The sequence below is a fragment of the Eumetopias jubatus genome, unplaced genomic scaffold, assembly GCF_037043125.1.
Source record: "Eumetopias jubatus isolate StellerSeaLion01/CBP00866 unplaced genomic scaffold, mEumJub1_p1.0 scaffold_5, whole genome shotgun sequence".
NCBI lineage: Eukaryota > Metazoa > Chordata > Mammalia > Carnivora > Otariidae > Eumetopias > Eumetopias jubatus.
In genome coordinates this window covers 120115450-120132826 of record NW_028274811.1, presented here as the reverse complement: position 1 = coordinate 120132826, position 17377 = coordinate 120115450, and the positions used below count along the sequence as shown (strand labels likewise).

General features: G+C 48.0%; 1 protein-coding gene across 2 annotated transcripts in view; it reads left to right on the top strand.

Moving 5' to 3' along the window:
• Positions 1-17090, top strand: part of NIM1K (NIM1 serine/threonine protein kinase) — a 63449-nt gene extending 46359 nt beyond the window's left edge. For both annotated transcript variants that reach the window (XM_028098116.2, XM_028098117.2), the window contains exons 3-4: positions 13884-14152; positions 16221-17090. In XM_028098116.2, coding sequence (XP_027953917.1) covers positions 13884-14152; positions 16221-16970 — 1019 coding nt within the window. In that variant the 3' untranslated portion in view covers positions 16971-17090. The remainder of the gene's footprint in view (positions 1-13883; positions 14153-16220) is intronic.
• Positions 17091-17377: the final 287 nt, after the last annotated feature.

The following is a 17377-nucleotide window of genomic DNA, read 5'->3' as shown; positions in this document are numbered from 1 at the left end:
CTTCCAGGATCATCTCCCGTGGTATTGGGAGCTGGTCTGGGGAAGGGGTTAGGAGGCCAGGACCAGGGCAGCAGGTGAAGCGACATCACCGAGGCCCTGAGGGTCACACACCTTCCATTGTTACCTCAGTTGATTTTCACAGGAACACTGTGAGGTCAGTATCTTTATTTCCATTTACAGATAAGAAAAAAATGAGATCCAAAGAAGTTAAATATAGTGTCGGCAGTTCAACCTTGAAAGATTTTAACTCTAAAAACTCTCCTATTGTACCATGTGGATGAACTCACTCAACGTTGAGGGGACCTTGTCCTTTCCAGTTTAGGCCTTGGAGAACTGGAGTGGGGTGTGGCTGGTTCCCAGGCAACTCGTCTTCCAAGTCCTTATTTTTTTTTTAAAGATTTTATTTATTTATCTGACAGAGACAGCAAGAGAGGGAACACAAGCAGGGGGAGGGGCAGAGGGAGAAGCAGGCTTCCCGCGGAGCAGAGAGCCTGATAGGGGGCTCGATCCCAGGACCCTGGGATCATGACCTGAGCCGAAGGCAGACGCTGAACGACTGGCCCACCCAGGCGCCCCCCAAGTCCTTAGTTATAACCTCTGTGTGTGTGTGTGTGAGAGAGAGAGACAGGATGGCACAGGAGACTTCCCAGGTCACCACAGTCAGTGGATAGCAGGGTTCAGACCCCCCTTCTTACCCAAAGCTGCTACTTCTGTTATATTTGGGGAAAAGGCTTTGGATCTCAGGACCTGCTCTGTTCTGGTCTACTCTGTACTACTTCTCATTGTTGCTTGGCTCCTTGCTTCTACCAAAGACCCATGCTGGCTTGGCTGTGGACACTCTGGATCCCAGACCAGCAGCACCCACCACTCTGGCCTCAGGCAAGAACTATGCAGACAGCCCAGCAGCCCTTTGCTAGCCCAGCAGCCCTTTGCTGGCCCAGCCTGGTGTGGGCACTTCCCCATGTCACCTGAAACTTAGCTGAAGCCTGGAGATGATCATAAGGGAGTTGTAAGGCAGAAAAGAACACATGCAACTTGGTATAATTTACCAACTTCCTAAAGCCCACAGACTCCCCTGTCCCTGCGAGTTCTGTACCGACATTTTCTCACCTTAGCCCCAGTCTGCTACCATAAACCCAGGGCCGCTTTTTTTTTTTTTAAGATTTTATTTATTTATTTGACAGAGAGAGACACAGCGAGAGAGGGAACACAAGCAGGGGGAGTGGGAGAGGGAGAAGCAGGCTCTCCACTGAGCAGGGAGCCGGACATGGGGCTCGATCCCAGGACTCTGGGATCATGACCCAAGCCAAAGGCAGATGCTTAATGACTGAGCCACCCAGGCGTCCCTGGGGCTGCTCTTTTATATTAGAGTTGTCTTTTTTTTCTTTTCTCCTCTGACCCCCAATCCCATCCCTACATTCGGCCCCTACATAAAAAGCACTCTCACATACACACACATGTGTACACATATTCCCAAATCACTGGAGCTCCAAGTCTCCTTCCATCTTGCTCGGAGCCCAAGTGTCTGGGTCCACACGTCCTCACGTCTCGGCTGCTCACCTGACTTGTCCTGGTAAATGCCAGTGCTTCTGGGAGCCTCCGCTTCCTCACGTACAGAATGCAGCCAGGGACCGCGCTGACTTTACCCACAGAGGTAGATCTAGTGCTGTAACACGAATCTGATTGGGACCCGTGGTCTGGAGCAAGAATGAAAGACGGAGCTAAGACACAGGGAGAGGAGAAGGTGGGTAAAGGCAAACTGGGAGAGGAACCCAGAAAGGAGAGCGTGTCCAGTACAGCAGAGAGGCTGTGAGGCGAAAGTCCGAGCGAAGGCCGCCGAGTGTGGCCAACTTGGAGCTGTTTCCCGAGTGTGGGTTCAGGTGTTGGATTCCAGTGGTGAGGAGGCAGCATGGGGCAGTGCAGAGAACAGGCACTTCAGAATCGGGCAAATTTGTTTCACCTCCTGCTTCAGTCTCTTACTGGGCACTTACTCTGTGGTCCCTAGTTGCCTCAGCCGTAAAATAGAGATAATGATTCTTTTCTTAAAATTGTTGGGAAAATCAGAAATGACATGCAAAGTACGTGTATGGCACAGAGTAACCATCATTGGTACAACTTGATTTTTTACTTAAATAAACTTACTTCAAAAGGAAATGTAATATTATTTAAATAATGAAAAACCAATGTCACTTGCTATGAATAGAAGGTAATGGTAAAAACAGGTAGAATGCAAAAATGTAAAAGTTTTATTATTTATTTATGTATTTTCCCGGTTTTATTGAGACATAATTGACATGTAACATTGGGTAGGTTAAGATACGCATCATAGTGATTTTCTATCTGTATATATTGCAAAATGATTACTGTAATGAGGTTCCTTAAAACACCTGTCACCTCACAGAGTTAGGATTTTTGTGTGTATGGTGAGAACTTCTAAGATTGACTCTCGCTAATTAGAAACTTTCAAGAAGTTGTCAAGGAAAATCGCCAAGTAATAGAAAGTAAAACATACCAACAACCAATCTGAGACTTTCTCTTTGCCTTACTTAGGAGAATTAAAGAATAATTCGAATGGGGATGATGTTTTTATGCTGTGATTCAGTGCTATTTAAGGCAGTTTCCCTGCATGAAAATCATTCTGCACCCCATGAGTGTTACAGGCTCCACTTTGGGAAGCACTGACCTCATCTAGTCCTCCTGCTTTGCAGAAATAGCGCGGGTTCATCTTGCAGCCTCCTTTCTGCCAGTCCTTTTCCCTGTTCAGGGTCTCAGTGACAGCTGTGTCTTTAAGTAGCAGAAGGGCATGCAATAAATATTGTGGAAAGATCCTAGCTTTGGAATCAGTGAGACCTGGGTGGTCTTTTTATCTCTTGCTGCGTGACACCAAACAAGTGACCTTATCATTCTGTGCCTCAATTTCTTCATGAATAAAATTTAAACATGCAATGTATTGAATATCTACCATGTGCTTAGACAGAGCACACAGTAAATATTCATTAAATGCTATTATTAGTCTGATTTCAGAAAAGTCTAGGTTCTTTGGGCCTGCTGAGTCACACATCATTGGGTTCATGGAACAGAAGGCTACGCAAATTAGCTCACGTGGAAAGGGGGGCATCGTGGACAGGGGAATTCTGTGCACCCACAGCAGGGAAGCGGAGTGAGTGGCAAGATCGTACTCTCTCCATCTCCTCTTTCTCTGGGTCCTCACGGTTGTTCATTTCTACTTCCCTTGATGAAAGTGTTCCATCTTCAAACTTCGTTCTGCAGAGCGGCTTTCTCTGTGTAGCTATCACAGGACTCCTGGCCAGGAATGGTGGTTGCCAGTCCCATGTTTACATGGTCTCCCGGCATTATTACCCTTCTCCTTACCACTAGTTTCATTCTGGGCCAGCTCCCATTTTAAAGAGAGAGAATGTGATTGCTCCCCAGCCAACCGATGACAGGCTACCGATGAGAGGCCACCGCTGAGTTCAAGGGCACGCCCACGTCAGGTCAGCGGCAGCCTCTAGGGTGACGCGCCCGACAGCCGTGTCAGCAGAGCCTGAGGTCCTAACCAGTGTCTCTGGGAGGGGAGAGTAGTAGAGAGCACAGCAAATCGACGGACACGTCCGCCGTGGAGACAATAACAGGCTGAGTAGAGAAATCACAAGCCAGGAGCAAGCGTCTGAGTCTGCAGACAGCCTGTTCAGTGAGGAGGGCAGAAGAAAGACGAGCAGCAACAATGGAGATTGACGTAGTGACCTCCTGCTCGAATGCCACAGGCTTCTCATCTGCGGTATTGCAAATTAACTGAATCCTAGCTCCCTGAGTTCCAGAGAACATGGCATTTTCCTGCTGTGCAAACTGGGTGCGTCAGTGGCCTCACCCACATGCACTCCTCACTGCCGACCTGCCACAGCGTAGCCCTACTGTCAAAGGTTCAGTGTCACCCTCTGGCTATGGGACATAGTGCAGAAGAGGGGAGGGGGGCCCAAAGAACAGGCAGTGGGAAAATCAGGTCAGCGAGCAAGTTTAAGCAACAGAAAACGCAAGGGCGGGTCACTGAGCAACAGAGAAATGAATCCTGGGCCTCACTTGTAGGCCCATCCCATAAAGGCCTGGTCCTAGAGCTGCACCCCTCCTCTCTTCTGCGGTTCTGCCTTTGGTGAGCCCCCTAATCAGGAAGGAGCAGGAAGGTGACAAAGCAGTTGAGAAGGGGGCAGGGGGGAGCCCAGATGCAAACGGATGTGAGGGCTCAGGAGAGAGAGGGGGTGCTCAGGTACTGGGAGGTGGAGTCTCAGACTGGGAGACTTGGCTGAGAGAAGGAGGGGGGACATTTGGCCACCTTGAGCTGACTGGGATGGAAAGATAGATGCCACCTGCCTCCAAAATCTTCACCACTGAAAGGGGAAAGAGAGTGAAGTGGCTTTGTGAGTGGCTTAGAAAGCCACGCTGGGCATTTCAAATAGCTGCCCCACTGCCTGCCACATCAGATGGTGTCGCTTGACAGAGCTTGTATAAATAGGGTCCCCATTCAAAGCCAGCTGATCCAGAATTGTCATCAGGTTGTCTAGGAAATGGACAGCCTAAATGAGACAGTGGAGGGGTTCCCAGGAAAGCAGAGGGTTTGGGTGCCGGGAGCAGCTCCCAGGACGGTAGTTTTTAAAGGGCCCCAGCTGTTCTGGATGGATCTCTAGAAAGAAGGCTCCAGGAGAGGCCCCTGTTGGCTGGAGTTTATTTTTATAGCTACCAGCTCAGATTCCCCTGGGCCTTGCAAGCTGATAGGGCAGCTATGAGTCCCCTTTTAAGCTGATTAGAAATTTCTCAAAAGAGATGATGCACTCAGCTTCTGAATATTTTATGTTCCATCTGTTGTCCCAAACAAAAGTAGACGAGGCCGCGGGTGCCTGTCCCTTTCTCTGTTGCTGTCCTTCCTGGCTGCTTCTTCCCTGGTCTTCCTGTCTGTCACTCTGGTCTCACATTTCTAGAACCCTTCTTTTCTCTCAATTTACTTATTCATCCGTTCATTCATGCCCCTGCCACCTTCCTTTTTAAAAATACAGTGAACTCTCCTGGGCCCATATTTTGTTCTGGGCCTTACAGAGATGAGTAAGATACAGTTCTAGGCTGTTAAGAACTCACAGTAGGTCACAGAGACAGGATATAATTGGTAGGTGCTGCCACAGGGTAAGGCCAAAAGAGTGTGCTCCGCCGTGCCTGAGGGCAGAAGGAAAGGGTCATTGAGCAGGACAGGCTCATAGTAGGTCTTGAGGTTTATGAAGGGCATGGAGCTATGAGCCAGGGAATGGAGTCTTTGGAGATTTAAAAGGAATTAAGCAAGGGGGACACAGAGGGTGATGCAGGCAGTGACTAGATAGATCATGGAGAGTTTTCTTGCATATTTGGGGTTTGTCATTTAGGTACTGGGGAGCCACTGAAGAGCTTTAAGCAAGCAATTTACACAAGTGATTTATATGAGTTTTCAGTGAGGAAAGCAAATTGAAGTTGGGGCATGACAAAAGTCAGAGAAGTCAGAAAAAATATTAGTCTAATTGTCCAGATGAATGATGATGTCCATCTCAACTAAAGAAGCGACAGGTGAGCACCGGGATGGCTCAGTTGGTTGAGCCTCTGACTCTTGATTTTGGTTCAGGTCATGATTTTGGAGTCGTGGGATCGAGCCCTGTGTTGGGTTCCACGGGCATCTGGGAGTCTGCTTGAGATTCTCTCTCTCCCTCTGCCCCTCCCCCTGTTCTCCCTCTCTCTCAAATAAATAAGTAAATCTTAAAAAAAAAAAAGATTTGTTCACCCCACAAAAAAATTTTTTTAAAAAGAAGTGACAGAAAAGATGGAGAAAAGGGGATGCATTTGAGAACTATTTCAGAATATTGGAAAACCCTGTGGTGAGTTACATGGGTAAGAACAGGGAAGGAGAAAAAGTATTGAAGGTGACCCCCGGGTTTCCAGCTTTAACGACTCAGCAGTGAAGAGTGACTGTAGGAGAAGAAATGGATTTGAGAGTAAAGATTTGGAAGCACTGGGGGCGCCTAGGTGGCTCAGACGTTAAGCATCTGCCTTTGGCTCAGGTCATGATCCCCAGGTCCTGGGATTGAGTCCCGCATTGGGCTCCCTGCTCAGCAGGAGGCCTGCTTCTCCCTCTCCCTCTCCCCCTGCTTGTGTTCCTGCTCTCGCTGTGTCTCCCTCTGTCAAAGATATAAATAAAATCTTTAAAAAAAGTTTTGGAAGCACTGACTTGGAGGAACATGAAGGTCATGGAGTCCAACAGCCACCTTGGAGCCCAGAAGAAAGTATGAATGGGAAATAAGACTTCGGGGCTTAACAAATCCAGGAAATAGTGAAAATATTGGGTGTTCTGCTTACAGGCTCCTTGGTGTCATTGTAGCATTTTGATCCTTAGAGTTTCCCCATATGGGTTATAAATAATAACTATTCAAGAAGTATTTGGTGAATTAAATTAGTATAGAATTTCTCATGAAAACCCAGAAATGGCAGGGAAGAGATTTTCGAGGGAGCAGTGCATAGCAGTATTCTCTGGTAGGTCCTCTCTCTGTCCCCTCCTGGCAGACAGGACTGGGGACTAACTCAGTCTTGAGTCAAGCTTCATAGAGAAGGCCCACAGACTTTAAAGAAGTAATATCTCCTTTGAACAACATTCATTAAAACAGCAATTAAAGCTTGTTTTCTTGTTTTAAAAATTGCTACTTAGTGGCTTTGGTGAATCCATCCTAAAAATAAGTCTACTATTAGAAATACTAGAACCCAAAAATGCTCCTTGTGGTCTTATTTATAGTGCAAAGGACTAGAAATCACTGATGTGATCCAATGACATAAGAATGGTCAGGTAAATAAAAGCATATATGCTGGATGGGAGGTTATACAGCCATTAAAAATCAGGGTTTGAAGAGTCTATGGTAACATGGAAGGTGCCTGGAACAAAATAGTAAATGAAAAAGCCAAGTGCCAAATTGAGTTTACTCTGCGATGACAAGACTCACCCTGGTTCTTGGGGGGCTGGTGAGAACGCGATGACAAGACTCACCCTGGTTCTTGGGGGGCTGGTGAGAACATTCATACATTCATTCAACAAGTACTTGTTGAGCACCTACTGTGTATGTAACAGGTAGTCTTCTAAGGACAGGGGATACAGCAATGAACAAAACAGACAACAATCTCTGTCCTATGGAGCTTATATTCTAGTGGGGAGAGACAGACAAAAGTAAGTCAGGAAAGTATTCACTCTGTTACATAGTGATAAGTGATAAGAAGGAAATCGAGGAGGGCATAGGGAACAGTGAGGGCCACATTTTAAATAAGTTGGCCAGGACAGCCTTACTGAGGGGGCGATTACTGACCTGAAAGAAATACGTTCTCTGGCCACCGATGTGGGGGAGAGAGTGGTCAGACAGAAGGGACAGCAAGCCTAAGGAGGGAGGGTGCCTGTGGTACTCCAGGAATGGCCAGGGGGCTGAGGCCAGGGGGCAGCAGTGACCAGATCATGTGGGGTCATTATGTCATAGGAAGGACTCTGGCTTTTCCTCTGAGTGAAACCAGAGCCCTCTGAGGGAGCAGAGAAGTGACATGATCTGGCTTATGCTTTAATAGGATCACCCCGGCAGCTCTGTTGAAAATAGACTGCAAGGGGTCAAAGGCAGAAAAAGAGAGATCAGTGAGGAGCCTATTGCAATTATCCAGGCGAGAGAGAATGGTGGCTTGGAGCAGGAAGGCAGCAGTGGGGTTCTGAGAAGTGGCTGGATTCTGGCTGTGTCTAGAAGGTAGGGATAACAGGATCTGCTGACAAATTCAAAGTCAAATGTAAAAGAGGACTCAGATATTCAAAGATTTGTGGTCTAGACAAGCATAAGACTAGAGTGTCCATTTGCTGACATCAGGAAGACTGTAGGAGGGGCAGGTTTGGGGTGGGGGGAGATCAGGAGCACAGTATTGAACATGTTCTGTTGTGCATGCTTGTTACACATCCATTACACATATACGGCAGGTGCTGTGGGTGTCTCCCCGCCTCCACACACATCATGTCTCCTAGCACCTTACCAAGTCAGTGCATGTGAGCCTGGCCTCCACGTGCCAGTCTCACCATCTCCTAGCCTCTGGGCTCTCTCTAGCTGCTGGAGCCTGCTCTTCCCGCATGCGTGGGAGGCCAGAAATAGACGGAAATTTATATCCCCCAGAGCAGCCGACACCAATTACTGGCAGTCGTTGATATATAAATATCCCAGTTCTTCTCGTGATATTTAGGCACAGTAACTCTTAGCAGGTCTGACTGGTAACTTGCTTGGTAACACACCATTTCCTGACCATCTTTCTTTTCCCATCTCTGTTTCTCATTCTTCTACCTGTATTTCCCAGGTTACCTACTTTGTCCACCTGAATCCCTGCCTCAGGCTCTGCTTCAGGCAGAACCCAAACTAAGACAACTAAGGGGAGAGATCATATATAGGCAGACATGTTTATGCATCTGGAATCACTAAGGAAATGATTGTAGGGAAGGAGTCCAAGGACGATGCCTTCAGGTAGCCAACATTCAGGGGCTGCAGAGATGAAAAGAACACAGCAAAGGAGCCTTGGAAGTAGGAGGGGCAGGAGAAAAGACAGATACCATGTGATTTCACTGATATGTGGAATCTAAAAACAAAACAGATTCTTTTTTTTTCCCCAAAACAAACAGATTCTTAAATACAGAGAACACTGGGTGCCTGGGTGGCTCAGTCGGTTGAGCATCCGATTCTTGATTTTGGCTCAGGTCATGATCTTAGGGTCATGATCTCAGGACTGTGAGATCGAGCCCCATGGGCTCTGCGCTCAGCAGGGAGTCTGCTTGAGATTCTCTCCCTCTCCCTCTACCCCCTCCCCACTTGCACACACGCACTCTCTCTAAAATAAATAAATAAATAAATAAATAGAACAAACTGGTGGCTGCCAGACATGAGGATGGGGAATGGGTAAAATAGGTGAAGGGGATTAAGAGCTACAAACTTCCAGTTATAAATAAGTCATGAAGAGGAAAAGCACAGCATGGGCATGTAGTCAATGCTATGGTAATACCGTTGTGTGGTGACTACTTACCGAGGTGGGCATTAAGTCATGTGTAGAAGTTGAATCACTGTGTGGTCCACCTGAAGCGAATATAACATCATATTCAGCTATGCTTCAATAATTAAAAAAAAACAAAATAGAGCTAGGAGAAATGCCAGGAGTGTGTGTTGCCCTAGAAACCAAGTGGTAAAGGTGCTTCAAGGGGGAGGGATAAAGCCTAAGAACTGACCATCAGTCTTAGCAACTTGGAGGTCATTGGTGACCCTGAGTGGTCTCCAAAATAGGGTCTGCATTCCCTAGGGGATGCCCAAAATGATTCACTGGGTGAGGGAAGGCAATATTAGAATTTCCATCTATATTTATTTGTCATTCTATCTTTTTAATTTCTATGATTATATATTTAAAATGCATATATTAGTAGTACATGTATATAATTTATATATATATATATTAGAGTAGTGCTCAAAATATTTTATTGATAAAGAAAGCCAATCAGAAGGTATATAGACAAATACCCTAAGGTATCAAGGTCTTTCCTGCTTCCGAGACCTTCTCTCTTACACATCCTTACCATTAGAACCTCCCCTCATCGCCTCTTCTCTACTTTCCTCTAGCTAACGGTCAGATTCCAGAGAAAGCCTCCAAGTCTCCCCTGACCCCAGACTAGGGGCACACCCCCTTGCTTTATGCCCACATTGCCTCCCACACACTTACCCTGTAAGCCTCCTTTGCCAGCGACCTTCCAGATCCACTCTCCTCCCTCATTCTGCCCTCTGCCCAGGCTACCTCAAGTCTCCTTAGTTCTCTGGGTTCCAGTTGGCTTTGGTCTCTTGCAGGGGACCAAAGGATGGAGAGGGAGGGCCTGATCTCTGTTCTCCCAGCCTCTCACCATAAGGTTGGCTCAGCCTGGCTGGGTGTCTGGAAGGAAGGTCTCAGCTCCTCTCACGGCAAGTTTCTCTACACAGCACTCTGTGTTCTAATATCTGTTTTCTCCCCTTGTCCCTTTAGTCCTACAGACATATTTTGCTTGGTCCATTCGAGGTCTAAAAATTTGAATTTGTTGCTGACACTTAGTGATTGGAATATTTGCATAAAAATTCAGATGTCTGTGGCACCTGGGTGGCTCAGATGGTTAAGCGTCTGCCTTCGGCTCAGGTCATGGTCCCAGGGCCCTGGGATGGAGCACTGCGTCGGGCTCCCTGCCTCAAGAAGTCTGCTTCTCCCTCTCCCTCTGCTACTCCCCCTGTTTGTGCTCTCTCTGTCAAATAAATAAATAAAATCTTAAAAAAAATTTTTTTTTCAGATGTCTGGCTTCTCTTGAAAAAATCAGATTTGACAACACTGAGTCTACATTCCAAACAGGGACAACTGTCTGGGTGGAGTTTGCACCGGGCCATGTACTCCCCAGGACTCCGGCATCCCCACCTACTCCCTATCGCCTCACAATAAGCTTGCCACCCTCTCCCCACCCTGGCCTCTCGAGATACTTGAGTTTGCAAGTCCTAGTTTAAGGAATGTGTTGCCCACTACACGGGACCTGTGTCGGACTCTTTACTCTATTGGAAGAAAGGGGAAGGCTACTCTCAAACGTGTCCATTCTCTCTCCCCTGGCAGCACCAAGAGAGTCCTGTCTGTGGGGTTGCCATGATCACCTCCTAAACCACGAACCTGCTCTCAGGCCCATTTGTCTATCCGTTCCCCACAGTGTAGCCAGAGGACTCATTCTGACACGGAAATCAGATGATCATACCCTCCCTTAAAACTGTGGACCGTCTGCCACTGTCCTACAGATAAAGGCTGCCTTTCTTGAAACCGCCTCCAAGGCCCAGGATTTTCCGACCCTGCCGACCACACAAGGCTGGTTTGGGCCCACTCCCCTCATTCTCTGTGTCCAGCATAGTGGGCTCCCCTCCCGTCCTCAAACACACAGGCCGTCCCTCGCTCAGGCCCAGCACACCTGTGGCTCCCACGGCCACGGGCTGGGCCTCCCTCCTCACCTCGTGGCTGCGGCTCAAGTGTCCCTTCCCAGGAAGGCCTTGCCGTGCTGCCTGTACTCCTTCCTCCCCTGGGCTGCACTTGTAATAGGGGCTTTTCTCAAAGATCCCTGTCCCTCACCGGACTGTAGGGACAGTGTCTTCATTGCCTGGTGCACGGTAGGTGCTCACTTGTCCTCACTGAACACTTGTGGAAAGAGTGGATGTGGAGACCTCGCTCTTCGTGGAAGAGCAGTTTCTGGCACTTAGCAACCATTCTGAATACCAGGGCTTTTTAAAATGTGTTCTATGATTATGCATTTATGTTATGAAGCATGGCAATAATCTGATTTAACACAAAGTAGAGGGAGAAGGTGGGGAGGAGCGTGAGGCCAACTCTGTGCCCAGGGCACAGAGTTCAGAGAAGTCTCCCCTCGCCCCCCCAGCTCCTCTCCTGTCCTACTCTGGTCCAGGCCCTGGGATTGCAGCCTTGCCAAGAACCACTCAAACACAGAATAAAAATAAGGCTAGGATTGCGCTCCAGGGAGGCTTGTGACATCAGCCTGACCGCACCATGACCTGGTTGTTGGGTGCTCGCAATGTGGGAGACAGTGTGTGGCCGCCGGCCAAGCAGCAGCAGAGGAGCTGCGCGCCCTCCCAGAAGTTGGGGTCAGGATCAAGGGGGGCCAGAGCGGGCTCTTCTGCAAGCCATCTGCCAGATTCAAGGATGGAGCTCTTTATTCCAGCCCTTAAAAGAGCAGCTCACCTAACAGGCTACCCAAACCAAAAGTTTCTGTTTCTGGTAAGCAGGTGTAGTGAATCTTAATCCTAAAAACTGAACAGTTGAAAAGCCACGAGCCGGGCGGCGGCATGCCTCCCCGGGCTTTGTGTGTGTGCTGCGGGGGGGGGGGGGGGGGGGGGGGGTCTGTCCCTGGGACTCTGCCTGCAGAGGTTATGTAAACCCCAAGGGTTCTGCTCGCTTATGGCTCGTCTCCTTCTTCCCCAGTATTGCTTCCACCAGAGCAAGTGTGGTCACATCAGACGCCAGTGGACCCTGCCCCTTTCCATTCCGGAAGCGCTAACGGACCTACGTTTAGTACCAACAGTGCTCCGATTTCAAACCAGCCGCATCTGTTTTCATGCCCACAACCACTGTGCCAAAGTTCTTCAAAACAGTTGTTTGGCAAGTGGGTCAAAGGGGGTCTTGCAGTCCTGTTTTCCCCTTTACTTGCCTGGAAACTTCTTTCCTCACCTCATAGAAAGGCTGGTCCAATTCGAACCAAAAAGTGAATTGTTTCACTTTGGAGTAGATTCATCATTTTCAAACATTAACCACTTTTATTACACAATTTATGTTAATTGTATAAATTTATCGTAGGAAATTAGAGAATACAGGTAAGTGAAAAATTTTTTTAAAAACCACCCATGATCCCCTTATTTTTTTTAAAGATTTTATGTATTATTAGAGAGAGAGAGAGTGAGAGCGAGCACAAGCAGGGTGAAAGGCAGAGGAGAAGCAGGCTCCCCTCCAAGCAGGGAGCCCAATGCAGGGCTCGATCCCAGGACCCTGGGATCATGACCTAAGCCAGAGGCAGATGCTCAACCGACTGAGCCACCCAGGCGCCCCATGATCCCCTTATTAATAAAATAACTATTATCTAAACATTTTGGTGCATAAGTTGCCAGATTTTTTTGTATGCAGATGTATATTTATATAAATGTAAATGTATGCAAATGGATATTTGTATTCTTTTCTCACTTGTTCTCTATTGAACATCTCTTCGTTTCAATAGATAAAGATCCACATCATTATGTGGATAGCTGCATGGTGTACTGTTACAGAGATAGATGAACCAGACTTCACTTTAACCCTCTGTCTTGCTGGATGCTGTTCTCAATATCACAGAAGTCTCCTTCCACATCCTGTCTTGTACACGTGTCAGATGATTTAAGATTAATTGCCAGAGGTGAAATGGCTGGGTCAAAACGTGCAGCCATTCTTAGGACTCTGAATACATAATAGCAAACTACAGTCCAGAACGATCGGACTGGCAACCCCTCCCTCCAGCTGCGTGTCCCCCTGCGGGTCCATCTGCTCGTGCCCTCCCCGGGACTCTGCACACGCTGAGCGCCGCTGTGGCCTGCACGTGACATTATGTGCCTGGCATGGACAAAATCAGATAAAATATAACCACACAGGAAGGGGTAGGAGGGGGAGACAGACAAGGAATCAACATTTATAAGCCAGTGTGCTGAGATCATTGGACAGAGAATACATGGAATCGGAGTGTCCTGGAAGAGGCTGGTTCTGAGGCTAGTCCGCAAGGCTCATCAGGAGTTACCTGCATAAAGAACAGGGAAGCAGTGAAGCAGTGGTGAGCTAGGCAGAGGACATGATCCAGGTGGGGGAAAGGCCCCAGACAGGGATGTTCAGTCCCTTTTTAGGAACGACAAACAGTTGTGTAACAGTTGGACTATAGCTGTGCGTGTGGTGGTGGGAACTGTTGAACAGGGGTCATGCCTGAGGAGGCAGAGGGTGTGGATTGGGTCTGATCTGGGCTAAGCAAAGAAGCTTTAACTTTATCCAGAAAACTGGATAAAGATCAAACTGAAACTTCCTTGGAAGGCAGGAGTTGGCATCAAAATCTGTGCGTGGAAGACTCACGCTGATCCAAGGGATGAGCACTGATCTCAACTCAAGAATTGCTGTCATCACGCTCTGTGAGCTTGGGAACAGCCGTTTACCTTCTGTGTCTAGTGAAATAAAGGGGCCAATCTAGGTCCCCTACAGTTCTAAATCTCTCTATGCGCCTAGGAACACTGGCACATCCCCTGACTTTTTTTTTTTCCTTCCAGAAAAGGTGGCCATTAAGATCCTGGACAAGACCAAGTTAGACCAGAAAACCCAACGGCTACTATCCCGTGAAATTTCCAGCATGGAAAAACTGCACCATCCCAACATCATCCGTCTGTATGAAGTTGTGGAGACCTTATCCAAGCTCCACTTGGTGATGGAGTATGCAGGAGGTGGGGAGCTCTTTGGAAAAATTAGCACAGAAGGGAAGCTCTCAGAGTCGGAAAGCAAGCTCATCTTCTCTCAGATTGTGTCTGCCGTGAAGCACATGGTGAGTGGGGGTGAGGAGTGGAGTCTTGCTCCCACACTCCCCACAGTGGGAGCATGGGCTTTGGTTCACCTCCATCCAAGCATCCCAGAAGGCTTTAGTCCAAAGCTTCAATGAGATCACACTCTCAGCCTCTGAAGCAACGCCCAGGGATCTCCAGTTACACGGCAGCCTCCTGCCTTCTGTGGCAGTTGGCAGGAGTTGCTCCGAGTAGCGGGATGACCCTCACCAGGTCCTGGCCACAGCCATTCCTCCACACCCATCCTCCATTACCAGAGAGCTGGCTCCTCGCTGCTGCTTGGCCCTGTCTACCTGCCTGTGTGTGTAGGATGCTCTCTCCCCTCTTACCATGTCTCACATTCCAAATCCTATCCACCCTTCATGTCCCTGCTCAGCTCTGTCTGTGTCTGGAATTTTCTCCAATCTCACATCAGCTCATACAGACCCTTCTTGCCTTTGGTGAATCCCTCCAGCTCTGGCCGCCTCCGTGCTCAGCAGATTAACACTTGGTGATGTCATTCTTACTTTAGTTCTCCGATTATTTCTTTAGGTAAGTCTGTACTCCTAAAGCACACGCCCTAGTTCCTCCAAGAGCTGGTTCTCCTGTGCCCTCTCCGCCATTGGCCATATTGTCACACACACAGAGGAGCTTGGCACGTGGGCCTGACCACCACCTCTGTGGCTCCATTAGTCCAGAAGTCTGGGCTGTCCTCTACCCAGCTGGCAGAAAAGACACACTTGTCTGGGCTCTGTGTGAGCTGAGAGGCTGTTTCTAGTTTGTTCCTCTGACTGGATGCTGTGGGGTAAGGCTGGGATCAATGACTTTCTGGAAAAATTACTAGAGGGAAGTTAGTGACCTAGGGACCCAAGATAGGCATCAGGAGAGAGAAGGGGAGGAAAAAAACTGAGCAAGAGAGAAGAGCCCGACTGTAATGGCAGTGGGTGTTTCAGACCTGAGGTGTTGGCATTCAAGTGGTCCTATGCTGCCGTGAACTTTCCCAGGGCCAGGGAGTAGGCAGGACCCACATCGAGCAATAGAACAGATGGGAAGAGTCTTCCACATCCTCCATAGAAAAGAAATTGGGCGGGAGAGGAGAAGAGAATCAGGCTGAGTCCTCTGCAGCTCTGTGCCCTGACATTTCTCCCGGTTACCTGGTCTCTGAAGAGAGGAAGAGAGAATCATGAATGTAGATCCAGGTTTCATGGAGTGTGTTGACTCCGTGCCAGGACCTTGCTGAGCACTGCAGATAGAGCACCACACGCCCTCCTCACAGTGATCTTGTGAGGTGGTGGCTGTCGGTATCTCATTTTACAAAGAAAGAAAACACATCACACAGCTGCTACTGTTGAACCTAGAGTTAACCAAACCATCATGCTCCAAAGCCTGGATTCTTACCCCAGGAAGCCCAGCAAAGTAACATTAAACCATCTCCCAAGATCCCCTGGGACTAAGGAGGCCAGGGGTCCCAAGGTTGTCTGTCTGGATCCAGAACGTGAGATTGGGGTGGGGCATGCGCTTGACACCCTCAGTGGGACCTGCTGCTAGAACCTTGCCGAATATAGCCTCTTTCTTTCTACTGAATTCTATAAAGATAAAGGAGAACCCTGACCCCCCCAACCCCCACAAAGGAGCATGGTTGAAAAGTTGGGGGAGGGTTCTAAACCGTCTTGGTATTAGCCCTAGTCAAGAGACTGCTTAGCCAGAAAAAAAACATTTACGGCCTCAAATATGAAGGATTAGTTTCACTGTGTTTGAGAACATGCAGTTTCGAAAGATCCAGACCTCATTTCCGGCACTAATTCCTGAGTCACATGTGTGGGACAGACTCCAACCTTTGCCCCACCGAAGAACAGAATCTTTGATTTGTTTGGGGGGTGTATGGGTGTTATGTTTGCTCAGGGTTAGGACAGAGCAGCTCTGGAGGTTTGCAGATCTGAGTCAAGGTGACATCCATTGAACTCCTGTTATTACCCCATCATCACCTCACTGTTTCAAGCAACTGATGCATTTTTTTTTATGTTGGTATTATACCCTGAAAATGATGACTTTTCCCTATGTCTTCTACCACAGCATGAGAACCAAATTATTCATAGAGACCTGAAGGCAGAAAACGTATTTTATACCAATAATACTTGTGTGAAGGTGGGTGATTTTGGATTCAGCACAGTAAGTAAAAAAGGCGAAATGCTCAACACTTTCTGTGGGTCACCTCCGTACGCTGCACCCGAGCTTTTCCGAGACGAGCATTATGTCGGCATTTATGTGGACATCTGGGCCCTGGGGGTGCTCCTGTACTTCATGGTGACAGGCACCATGCCCTTTCGGGCAGAGACCGTGGCCAAGCTGAAGAAGAGCATCCTGGAGGGCGCATACAGCGTGCCTCCGCACGTGTCCGAGCCCTGCCTCCGCCTCATCCGCGGCGTCCTCCAGCCCGTACCCACCGACAGGCACGGGATTGACTCCATCATGAACAACGAGTGGATGCAAGGGGTGCCCTACCCCACCCCTCTGGAGCCTTTCCAACTGGATCCCAAACATTTGTCCGAAACCAGCACCCTTAAAGAAGAAGAAAACGAGGTCAAAAGCACTTTGGAATATTTGGGTATTACAGAAGAGCACATCCGGAACAGCCACGGGAGAGGTGCCCGGAGCTCCATCACGGGAGTCTATCGGATCATTTTACACAGAGTCCAAAGGAAAAAGGCTTTGGAAAGTGTTCCGATAATGATACTACCAGACCCTAAAGAAAGGGACCTAAAGAAGGGGTCCCGTGTCTATAGAGGCATCAGACACACATCTAAATTTTGTTCAATTTTATAAATTGCGTTAAACTGGTGGACATTAACCAAGAGCATTGTTGCTGCTTTTAAACTTTTTCATGGACAACTTGTGTGGAGACATTTTTGTAATTTTTAAATAAATTTAAACTTAAGATATGCATTCCCCCCCAAAAGTCTAGATTTGTTCTCTTGTTCTCAAACTCTAGCATTCATTCATTTATTTAATCAAGAAATATTTATCCAGTACCTCCCATGGGCCAGCACTGTTCAAGGTACCGAGGAAAGAGCAAAGAATGAGCTGGGCTGGGCCCTGGCTCTCCTGTGCAGGATATGCTAGGGCTGGACAAAGGCACTGACGAAAAAAAATGCTGTAAGAAAAACATGAGATAGTGACAGATGCTATACAGAGAATTCAAGTCAGGTGATCTGATATCAGAGGCTCACTCC